At 44.2% G+C, this 12,136-nt stretch overlaps 1 protein-coding gene across 1 annotated transcript in view; it reads left to right on the top strand.

Moving 5' to 3' along the window:
* Positions 1-12,136, top strand: part of ANOS1 (anosmin 1) — a gene marked incomplete at both ends in the record, with an annotated part of 134,353 nt that overhangs the window by 68,919 nt on the left and 53,298 nt on the right. Inside the window, one exon of the mRNA XM_080719542.1 lies at positions 3,689-3,751. Coding sequence (XP_080575668.1) covers positions 3,689-3,751 — 63 coding nt within the window. The remainder of the gene's footprint in view (positions 1-3,688; positions 3,752-12,136) is intronic.

Here is a 12,136-nt window from a genome sequence, read left to right as displayed (position 1 = left end):
TTGGTGGTACTGGGGTTCCTGGGAGCCCTTCTACCTCCGGGCTACACTCCCAGACCTATTTTTACATTTTTTTTATTTGGAAACAGGGTCTCCTTAAGCCAGCGCGCGCGGCTGGCTTTGAACCTGCGCCATCCTCCTGTCTCTGCCTCCCAAGCGCGGGGATTACAAGCGTGCGCCACCACGCCCGGCGGAAACAGGGTATCTTAAGGGAGCGCGGCTGGCTTCGAACCTGCGCCATCCTCCTGTCTCCACCTCCCAAGCGCGGGGATTACTGCCGGGCGTGGTGTTGCACGTCTGTAATCCCTGCACTTGGGAGGCAGAGACAGGAGGATGGCGCAGGTTCGAAGCCAGCCGCGCTTGCTTAAGATACCCTGTTTCCACATAAAAAAGTATAAAAATAGGTCTGGGCATGTAGCCGGAGGTAGAAGAGCTTCTAGGAACCCCAGTACCACCACCACCAAAAAAAAAAAAAAAAAAAAAAAAAAAAAAAAAAAAAAAAAAAAGATTGCATGTGGCAAGTCTGACAGTGAAATCTAAAATATTATCGTTAGCAAGATGTATTCTTCATAGAATTTCTGTGAAGCAAGAAGCAGATATCCTTAATACTACCACACACACACACACACACACACACACACACACACACACACTAATACTAATCTACATCTATCCTAAATTTTATGTTGTACATATCAGAAATTTTCCTGGGAATGTTGATTCTAACTGGAACGTGTATCAAGAATTAAAATTAAAATCATCTAGATAAAACAGTGATAAGCTTTGAGGATGATATGCCTCTATTTAGATTAACTGAAATATGACTATACAATGACTTTTAATTTCTTTTTTTTTTTCTTTTGCGGGTGTGGGGATGGAACCCAGGGGCATTTGACCTCCGAGCTACACCCCCTGCCCTATTTTTTATTCTGTATTTTGAAACCGGGTCTCACTGAGTTGCAAAGGGCCTCACTAAGTAGCTGAGGCTGCCTGCGAATCGCAATCCTCCGGTCTCAGCCTCCCGAATGCTGGAATGACAAGTGTGCGCCACTATGCCCAGCATGACTTTTAATTTCTACTAGTTAAAACTGGCAGAGCCAGGCGTGGTGGCGCATGCTTGTCATCCCAGCATTCGGGAGGCTGAGACAGGAGGATCACGGTTCACGGCCAGCCTCAGCTACTCAGTGAGGCCCCTTGCAGCTCAGTGAGTCCCTGTTTCAAAATAAAGAATAAGAAAAATCGGATTGGGGGCTGTGTAGCTCAGAGGTAGACTGCCCCTGGGTTCTATCCCCATTACCAAAAAAAAAAAATCTTGCATAAAATATGATTTTTAGAATCAAATATCTTTCCATCTGAAAGTAATGTTTTAGTTTCAATCCTAAAACCTGATTATAATCATACACACATATAGGCACATGAACTATACATACACTGTATACTACATAGGATCATAAACTATATAAATCATATGTGTATACACATTTCAAAAAAGTCTCCTTATTATTACAATTGCTAGTTGCCGGGGTCCAGCCCTAGCAGGAGTCGGGGTCTTTGATTGGTGGAGTGACTCAAGTAGACCGAGAAGAATGAGCCAGCTTATGGAGAAGCGTGTCTAATTTATTCATACTAAGCCCGCAGTGTTTTTTTTTACATTCCTTTTGGCACATGAAGAAGCTTTTCGGTTTTACAGAAAGAAGTCACAAGCGGAAATATTGTGGGCACCGACCTTAACATGGCCTTTTGTCCTACATCAAACACAGATCTTTCAGATTCTTTAGAAGATTTCTTGGAAAGTTTAGAAGCTCATGTTCTATCCATTACTTTATATCTTTTTTTTATCTGTACCTGTTCTGGGTGCCCAGTTCCTGCAAGAAAGCTTAATGTCTAATATGAGTACTTTTTTTTTTTTTTTGCGGTACTGGGGATGGAGCCCAGGGGCATTCGACCTCTGAGCTACGCCCCCTGACCTATTTTTTATTTTTTATTTTGAAACCGGGTCTCACTGAGTTGCTGAGGGCCTCGCTAAGTAGCTGAGGCTGTCCGCGAACCGCGATCCTCAGGTCTCCGGCTCCCGAATGCTGGGATGATAAGCGTGCGCCACCACGCCCGGCTATTATGAGTACATTTTTAATCTTTTAGGTTAACAAACACCAAGGGAGCCCTAATCTTTCCCACGATCTTAGTATGTGACCTGGTACCCATCTATTATTGATTACCATCTTATTACCATCTTTGTCTCAGAACACTTTGTTAGGCATATCTGGCGGAATAGCTCCTCCTGCTTTTACCACGGGGTAGTTTATATCATCTGATACATTTTGCTTTTTTGTAACATTTTTTTCAGAATCCATTTTTAGTTAATATCAAACAGGCTAAGCCGGGCTTGGTGGCGCACGCTCGTAATCCCCGCGCTTGGGAGGCTGAGACAGGAGGATCGCGCAGGTTCAAAGCCAGCCTCAGCTACTTAGTAAGGCTCTCGGCAACTTAGTGAGACCCTGTTTTCAAATAAAATATAAAATAGATCTGGGAGTATAGCCCGGAGGTAGAAAAGCCCCTGGGTTCCACCCCCAGTACCACACACACAATATATATATATGTATGTATGTGTGTGTATGTATGTATATGTGTGTGTGTGTGTACATATATATATATATATATAAAATCAAACAGGTTATGGATGCAATTCCCAAGAAGCCCACAATATAAACTATTCCCCAGAAGGAGAGGCCACATCTTGTTTCCTGGAATCTTCTTCTGCCTTGCAGGAATTCACTACACAGAGCCTGGCTCATGTCCAGACTGGAAAGGGGCTGTGGGAGTTAGTGAATAATTGAATTTACTAGTATCTTTGATTTACTAAAAAGTATCCCAGTAGTAGTAAACTGGGTATGGTAGGACATGCCTTTAACCCTAGTACTTGGGAGGCTGAGGCAGGAGGATTACAGGTTGGAGGCCCGCTTTAGCAATTTAGCGAGACTCTGTTTCAAAATACAAAATAAAAAAGGGCTGCCGGGCGTGGCGGCGCACGCTTGTAATCCCAGCATTTGGGAGGCCAAGACAGGAGAATCTCAGGTTGCGGATAGCCTCAGCTACTGAGTGAGGCCCTTCACAACTCAATGTGACTCTGTTAAAAAATAAAAAATAGGGCTGACGGTGTAGCTCAGAGGCAGAATGCCCCTGGGTCCCATCCCATGTACCACAAAATAAATAAATAAATAAATAAATAAATAAATAAATAAATAAATAAAAATTAGGGCTGGGGGATGTATCTCAGAATTTCAGAGGTAGAATGCCTGTGGGTTTCATCCCAGTACTGCAAAAAAAAAAAAAAAAAAAGAAAAGAAAAGAATAAAAAATAGAGCTGGGGTTGTAGCTCGGAGGTAGAATGCCCCTGGCTTCCATCCCAAGTACTGGAAAAATCAATCAATCAATCAATCAATCAATAAAAAATAGGGCTGGGGGCTGTATCTCAGAGGTAGAATGCCTCTGGGTTCTATCCCCAGGACCAGAAATAATAATAAAAAAGGGCTGATGGTGTGGTTGAGAGGTAGAAAGTCCCTGGTTTCAATGTCCAGAACACCCACTCCCAACACGCACACACACGCCACAGTGTCTGCAAGCGGATGGTTATCCTCTCCTGACTCCAGCTCTTGCCCGTGTACTACTGACCGGAGCTGCTTTTCTCTTTCAGTGTCTGGAGCCCTGCAAGGAGCCAGGGGACCTGAGGAAACACCAGTGTCAAAGCTTCTGCGAGGTAAGAGGACAGCAGACGGGTGCTACTCCTGATACAGGGAAGACGGGATGCTCAGAAAACATGTAAAGAGACCCCATCTTTGCATCTCCTCACCCTGGGCATTCCACAGGCACTGTTATTGAAATGTCCACATTATTTGGGTGAAACCACCATTGTTGTGGGTAGTAGGGATTTTCAACAGCCTCACCTACGTAGCGAGGCCCTTAGCAACTTAGTGAGACCCGGTTTCAAAATAAAGTAGGAATGGGGGTGTGTTTTGGAGGTAGAATGGTCCTGAGTTCAATTCCCAGTATTATACACACACACACACACACACACACACACACACACACACACATACACACACACACACACAGAGTTGGCTATCGTGGTCAAGGATGCTCGTTGACTCAGAAGTGGTACCCCATGGCTTCAAAATGGAATGATGTTTTAGGGTATCTTTTTTTTTTTTTTTGGTGGTACTGGGGTTCCTGGAAACCCTTCTACCTCCAGGCTACACTCCCAGAACTATTTTATATTTTTATTTGGAAACAGGGTCTCTTAAGCCAGCGCGGCTGGCTTTGAACCTGCGCCATCCTCCTGTCTCCGCCTCCCAAGCGTGGGGATGACAAGAGTACCCGCCACGCCCAGCTATAGGGCATCTTTGAAGGGCTCTAGGGGGTGGGGGGGTCAAAGAGGAATTCTTCCAGTGGATGCAGGCAGACATAGTAATGCAGTCACGGTCCGCTCAGAATGTGCCGGTGTGATTCCTGTTGCCAGGTACGTATCTCCAAAGGTCTCCAGACTGTCCTGAGAAGATGCTTACGGAATCAGGTCATCATTACTTCCTGGATATGTGTTGTGCACAGCACATCGTCAGCACCTCCTTTGACCTTCCCGATAACCTTGGAGTGAAGCAGGGAATTACCACCCGGGAGTGGTGTGGGGTGTTATGGATTTGGGAGAATGGTTGTGGGGAAACTGTTCCCAGGGACCCCTGTTAGGGTCCTGGACACAATTTCCCTCAAACCACAACAAAACCCAAAACAACCAAAAACAGAAAAAAAAAATGTGGGTTCTTGTCCTAAGCTAAGAATAAATATGCATAGCTTGGACAGTTGCTGAAGATTTAAAGACGTTTATTAGAAAGATAGAAATACAGAAAATAGATGTACAGCCCCATGCCAGACTGGCATGGAGGGGTGACCCAAATTAATACACCAAAGGGATCACACGTGGACTCGGCCTTTTATACCCATGACCTCCATCTTGTTTGCGTGACTCTGATGTAGTGAACGTCCCTGTAAGGTACCTCCCCCAGCCAGGTGTGGCGAGGTGTCTCCTTTCATGAAGGGCAAGGTCAAACCCTGCCCCATCCTCCCTAGATCATCATGTAGATCTGTTTTTAGAGAAAGGCCTAGTTCTCCTCTCCTAAGACCTGTCTTTAGATAGAGAAAGGCCTAGTTCTCTCCTATTGACTGGTTAATTGCTTTTAGCTATGTTAATTTACATTGGAATAGTTGCCTGATTTTAGGCAGAAACCAAGTCCTTGCACAGATTTGCCCCTCACCCAATATTTGGAATATATTAATAATCAGAGCTTTCTCAAATCTTCCTAGGCCATTCCCAATACTGATACACTGGGGAGCCAGGAAGGGCTGGGAAGTCGGGCCTTCTCCAGTGAGATGGATGCTCTGGTCCGAGGGCTGGCGCTCCAGGTTTAGGAGCTGGGTCTAATTCCTTGTTCCCCGAAATCTGTCTCCGACTGTTCAGTGCCCATGTGGGCGGGTTTGGCTTGGTCAGCCACCAGGGATCACAGCACTCTAGTGTTCCTTTAGAGAAGTAGCCAGGCATGATGGCGCACACTTGTAATCCCGGTACTTAGGAGGCTGAGACTGGAGGAGCATGATTCGCGGCCAGCCTCAGCTACTTAGTGAGGCCCTCTGCAACTCAATGAGACCCTGTTTCAAAATAAAGAATAAAAAACTAGGGCTGGGGGTGGTGCTTGGAGGTAGAATGCACCGGGTTCCATCCCTAGTACCACAAAATAAATGAATAGCTTGGAGGTAGAATGCCCCTGGTTTCCATCCCCAGAACCCCAAAATAAATGAATGAATGAATAAATAAATAAGTAGAGAGAAAGAAAGAAAGTAAAAAATAGGGCTGGGGGTATAGCTCAGAGGTAGAATGCCCCCGGGTTTCATCCCCAGTACTGCAAAAAAAAATAAATAAATAAAAAAATAAAAAAAAGAAAGAAAAGTAGAAGAGAAATCCTTTGCAATTCCAAAGGAGGCCGTTGTGTAATCTCTCTTACCTCCATTTTATTTTGTTCTCCTAGTTGCTTCTGAGTTATCTTGTGTCTGGTTGCTAGATCGATGATGATTTTCAGACCTGTAGAATTTGCACATCTTTATACGATGATACCTGTTGCTTCCGACCTCAGGATTCCTGTCAAGAAGTCTTTGGAAACGTCTGGGAGCTGTGAGCATTAAAATGCTTTGCGTGATAAGCGGCGTCCTTGCCGATTCTCAAGGATACTTTGCCAGCGGCTCCGCTCCTGACAGCCCGGCTGAGCTTTGATGTATTGTTAAATCAAATCCGAGAGCAACCTTCCCCTGTCTTTTTGCATCCAGCTCTTTGGAGAAGCTGTGGATGAGACAGGATAGCATAAATAACCTCGTCTGCCCTCTCCCAAGCAACCAACAGCACAATACTCGTCTGTTTTTTCAAAATCCAATTGCTTTTCTAGAATCTCGTCTTTGTTAAATTTGACGTATTTTTATTAGCTATCTATTGATGTATAATAGATTAACCCTAAACTTAGTTTCGCACTGTGTAGTTATATCACTGATTAAACTAAAATGAGATGAAATGAACTGCCGGGCGGGGCGGCGCTTGTGTGTCATCCCAGGACTTGGGAGGCTGAGACAGGAGGATCGTGGTTCGAGGACAGCTTCAGCTACTTAGTGAGGCCCTCTGCAACTCAGTTTCAAAATAAAGAATAAAGCCGGGCTTGGTGGCACACGGTTGTAATCCCAGCATTTGGGAGGCTGAGACTGGAGGATCGCGCAGGTCTGAAGCCAGCCTCAGCTACAGAGTGAGGTTCTCAGCAACTTAGTGAGACCCTGTTTCAAAATAAAGAGTAAGAAATAGGGCTAGGAGTGTAACTCAAAGGTAGAATGTCCTTGGGTTTAATCCCCAGTAAAACACACATATGCACACAAAACAGTAGATGCTGGAATGAAATTGGGACCACTGAGCTCGGCCCCTAGAGAGGAAGTTGAGTTAGAAATGTCAGAGCCAGTGATTTTTTTCTACTACTTCCAATGTTGCCCTCTGGCTATTGATTGCAATTTAGACATACATTCTATTGAAAAGGAAGAATCTAGCAACTTTAAAAGTAAATTGTCAGCCAGGCGTGGTGGCGCGCGCTTGTAATCCCTGCACTTGGGAGGCTGAGACAGGAGGATCACACTGGTTTGAGACCAGCCTCAGCTACTGAGTGAGGCTCTCAGCAACTTAGTGAGACCCTGTTTCCAAATAAAATATAAAATAGGTCTGGGAATATAGCCCAGAGGTAGAAAGCCTCTGGGTTCCACCCCCAGTACTACTACTACTACTACTACTACTAATAATAATAATAATAATAATAATAATAGTAATCCCTGCGCTTGGGAGGCTGAGACAGGAGGATCATGCAGGTCTGAAGCCAGCCTCAGCTACTGAGTGAGACCCTGTTTCCAAATAAAGTATAAAATAGGTCTGGGAGTATAGCCCAGAGGTAGTAAGCTTTTAGGTTCCAGCCCCAGTACCACCAAAAGTCAATCAATGAATGAATCAATCAATCAATACAAAATAAAAAGTGCTAAGGATGTAGCTCAGAGATAGTGTGCCCCCTCCATTCAATGCCCAGTACCAGAAAAAAAAAAAAAGTCCCTATGCCTCAGGGACTGAAATTTGACTCTTTTTAAACCGAAACATGTTTAACTCAATGTGTCTATTTGCAAGGTAGCCAGATAATATGATTTTATTTTTCTTTTCAAGTGTGAATTTTACAGGGCAAACTCTCCCTCTCTCCTTTCTCTCTCTCTTCTCTCTTTCATCTTTTCTCCTCTCTCTCTCTCTCTCTCTCTCTCTCTCTCTCTCTCTCTCTCTCTCTTTCTCTTTCTCTTTTTCTTGTGGTATTGGGAATTAAATTCCAGAGAATTCTATCTCTGGACAACATTCCCAGCCCTATTTTCTTTTTTCTTTTGAAACCTGGTCTTACTACGTTGCTGAGGGCCTCCCTAAGTTGCAGAGGTGAATTTATGATCCTCATGTCTCAGTCTTCCTAGTTCTGGGACTAAAAGGGTGAACCGCCACACCTGGCTCTGCTCTTATTTTTGTAAATAAAGTTTTATTGGCACACAATCATGCTGGCTGGTTTACAGATTATCTATGGCTACTTTTATACTGCAGAAGCAGAGTTGAGTAGTTTTGACAGATGGCATGGGCCTGAAATCTGAAAAGATTTACTGCCTGCCCTTTTATTGGAAGTCTTCCAACTCCCGCTTTAAGAAGACGTGTAGTCATAACTCTAACACAAAACCTGCCTCATCGTTCAGAGTATTGCTACCATTTCTAAACTTAAAAATTTTAGTTCAGTTTGGTGAGGCACGGCTGTAATCACAGTTCTTGGAAGGCTGACACTGGAGGATCACAGGTGTCAGGCCAGCCCCAACAACTTAGCAAGACCCTGTTTCAAAATAAATAAATAAGGAGCTGGGCATGGTAGTGCACGCTTGTAATCCCCGCACTTGGGAGGCTGAGACAAGAGGATCGTGCAGGTTCGAAGCCAGCCTCAGCTACTTAGTAAGGCTCTCAGCAGCTTAGTGAGACCCTGTTTCCAAATAAAATATTAAAAAAGGTCTGGGAGTATAGCCCAGAGGTAGAAAGCCTCTGGGTTCCACCCCTAGTACCACCAAAAAAAAAAAAAAAAAAAAAATACATGGCTGAGAAAAATAAATAAATAATAAATGTATTATTCATTTAATACATGTTTTAATAAATAAATTTATATATAGTAATTTTATTTATCATATTTAATTTATTATATTTATATTTATTTATTTATTATATACTATATTACTTATACTATGAATAAGTAAATGGGTGCAAATGTCCTTCAGAGATAGAACACCTTTGGGTTCAATTCCCAATGGTAAGAAAGAAAAAAGAGAAAGAAAGAAAAGAATTTAGTTCTTGGTAATTTTAATCCCCAATTCAGGACTTTTGGAGGCATATTAGTAATAACATATCTGGAGTTGGTTCTTTGGTTTCTTGAATATTGACCTCTCTCACTTCTCATTTGATGACCTATACCATTCAGCCTTTGTTATGCTCAGATTGGTGTCATAGTTTGTTCATAGTTAATATTATTTTTAACTTAAAGATGTTAAATATTCTTGTTAGAACAGGAATCAAACCAAGGTCTTTCAGAAGCTTTTTTCTGGGTCATGTGGGACAGTTTCTCATGAACCATTGTCTCGGTCAAATTCTCAAAGCTGTCACCGCAAATAACTGACCACAAAATGTAGAAGAAAGAAGATTTATTGGCTTAGTTTTTTGGAGATTTACAGGTTCTGTCCATGTCAGGCTAGGTCTGCAGAGCTCACGGCATAGCAGCAGAGAGCAGAAAGAGACAGATTGCAAGGCTCCATTCTCGCATCATGGAGTCCAGAAGTAGTAGAAAGAGAGAAAGGGGAGGAGAGACTTTGAATATTTCCCAAGGCCACACCCCCAGGGACCATTCCTTAGCAACAAGCTCCACCTCCAACATGGCTACTTTGTTTATAGACTGTTCCTTAGCAACAAGCCCCACTTCCAAGATGGCTGCCTTGTTTATAGACTGTTCCTTGGCAACAAGCCCCACCTCCAACATGGCTGCCTGATTTGTGGACAGTTCTCTAGCAACAAGCTCCACCTCCAACATGGCTGCTTGGTTTGTGGACTGTTCCCTAGCAACAAGCCCCACCTCCAACATGGCTGCTTGGTTTGTGGACTGTTCCCTAGCAACAAGCCCCACCTCCAACATGGCTGCCTGGTTTGTGGACAGTTCCCTAGCAACAAGCTCCACCTCCAACATGGCTGCTTTGTTTGTGGACTGTTCCCTAGCAACAAGCCCCACCTCCAACATGGCTGACTGGTTTTTGTGATGGCCTGGTAGAGCTTCTAAACCCAAATCGTTACACAAGCCATGACAGATATTTAGCCAGGCAGGTCCTATTTTGTTGCCTTAGTTTATTAACTAAACATTATCACTAATTTTTGTTCTTTTAAGTAATAATAAAGGTTTTTATTCTTTACCGATCTCAAAATGTACACTCTTTCTGCACTTAAATCTTCCTTTCTTCCAATTGATGCGATCTTAAGTTATAAATGACAATATTTCCTTTCTCTTTCCTAATGATGTATCAAATGTTAACGCGTATGACAATTGATGGTGTCTTAGTTTTGATAAAAGTGATATATCATAGTTTATGAGTTGCCTCCTTGCTGATGATACACCATCCCATCTTTTTATTTCATTTTATTTTTATGGTGGAGCATTTTATCTCCAAGGTACCCCCAAAGTCCTTTTAATTTTTTATTTTACAACATGGTCTTGCTAATTTGCTGAGGCTGGCCTCTTCCTATTTCTGCCTCCCAAGCCCTGGGATTACAGGCCTACCCCATCCCACCCAGATACACTTCCCCATCTTGATTGTAATGTCTACACCTCCTGGCACCCCAACACTAAACTGGAACTCACTGGGGTGTCAACATTAGAAATGTGGACATTTCTAATGTGAATGTGTTTCTGAGGGTTATGGAAAGCTGAGACTGTCTCTGTTTCAAGGATCAGTCAAGGTTGGAAATCTTAGTTGTTTTGGGTCAACGTGCATCCTGAGATGTTTGGTCATTATTAACCTAGAAATAGGAAGGAAAAAAATTCACTCTATAATGTATACAACTGTTTACATCTGCCCCCTTAGCCCAGTGAGGTCTTATGATAAGGAAACACAAAATTCTGTTTTCTGGTCCCCGAGAGTCCGAGGGTCCGGTGATTGACAGAGGCATCTTTAGGTGGACGGCATGAAGAGGGGACTCAGTTTCTGTTACCTGATTTTCGATGCCCGGAGGCTCTGTTTGCTTATGTGAATTGAGTTGTCCCATTGTTCCGTTGTTTCTCTTTTTTTTATTGGTGCATTATATCCATACAGCGTTGTTTCTGTATGTTTGAGTGGAGCTGATTCGATTAGACCGCGGTGTAAACAAAGTTGTTGAGAATTCCAAGTCAGCGGGCAGTCAACGCTCTCCAGACCCGGGGTCCTGTCTCTGCTTGGAAATCTGAGCCCGTGTGGGAGAGGCCAAGGATTCTGGTCACTGAGTATTTTCCCCGAGCGCCTGTCGTGCACACACTTGGTCGCGAGAGGAGAATTAGCAAGCCCTGGGCCCTCGATACAGATCCCTGGGCAGACTTTCTTGATGACAAACTTAGATTTGAAACCCAAGCGTGAGAATTGAAAACCCAGTGAAGCCAGTAAAAGGGCTTAGTGCAGGAGAGGAGAGCGGGCCGGGAGGGATGGGGACGCTTCCCATGTTTCTTTATTTTTTTTAATTTATTTTTATTGGTGCATTGTAATCATACATCACATTGGAGTACAATACTTGAGAGGATATACAAGCACACATCATCCAATTAGCCCTCATCCAGTCCCCATCCCATTCCCTCCCCCTCCCTCTATCCCATGCTTGTTTGGTGATTAACTTTGATACATATGTTTATGTACCTCCTGCTTTTTAAAGAGGCTCCATCCTCCCCTATTCCATACCCTCTGATTGGTCACCTTAGTTGCTTCACTATAGGGCCCTTTCTATAGCTCGACCTCTTCCTGTTGCCCCTTTCCTCCTAGTTTTTGCTGATTAGGGGAAGCATCTGGTTTATATTTTCTGCCGTATTTCTCCATGCATGCCGCATTGCAAATACCGATCCCACTCTTGATGGCCCCAGTTGTGGCCTGGCCACCCGGAGGACTGATCCAGACCTCGCTGGCTCAAGCAGCAGCCTTGCCTCATGGGAGGCCCCGGTTCTGGTCTCTCTGGCCCCCACACCGGCCTAACCCCTCGGCTGGCTCCGATTCGGGCCTCCGTGGCTCCAGCACCGGCCTTGCCTCACAGCAGGCTCCGTCCCAGCCTCGCTGACCCTGGCACCGGCCTAACCCCTCGAGCCTTCCGTGAGGCAAGGCCGCTACTGAGGCCTCCGAGGCCGGGATCGGAGCCTGCCGAGGGGTTAGGCCGGTGCTTTTGATGTTTATAAAGTCTCTTTTAAAGAGTTGTAAATTTGTGGCGATTCAATACTGAAAGTGCGGCTTCCCTTCCACGTCT

This window comes from Muscardinus avellanarius (genome assembly GCF_963383645.1).
Source record: "Muscardinus avellanarius genome assembly, chromosome: X".
NCBI lineage: Eukaryota > Metazoa > Chordata > Mammalia > Rodentia > Gliridae > Muscardinus > Muscardinus avellanarius.
Note: the sequence above shows the minus strand (reverse complement) of the source record. Positions and strands in the feature narration are given on the sequence as shown.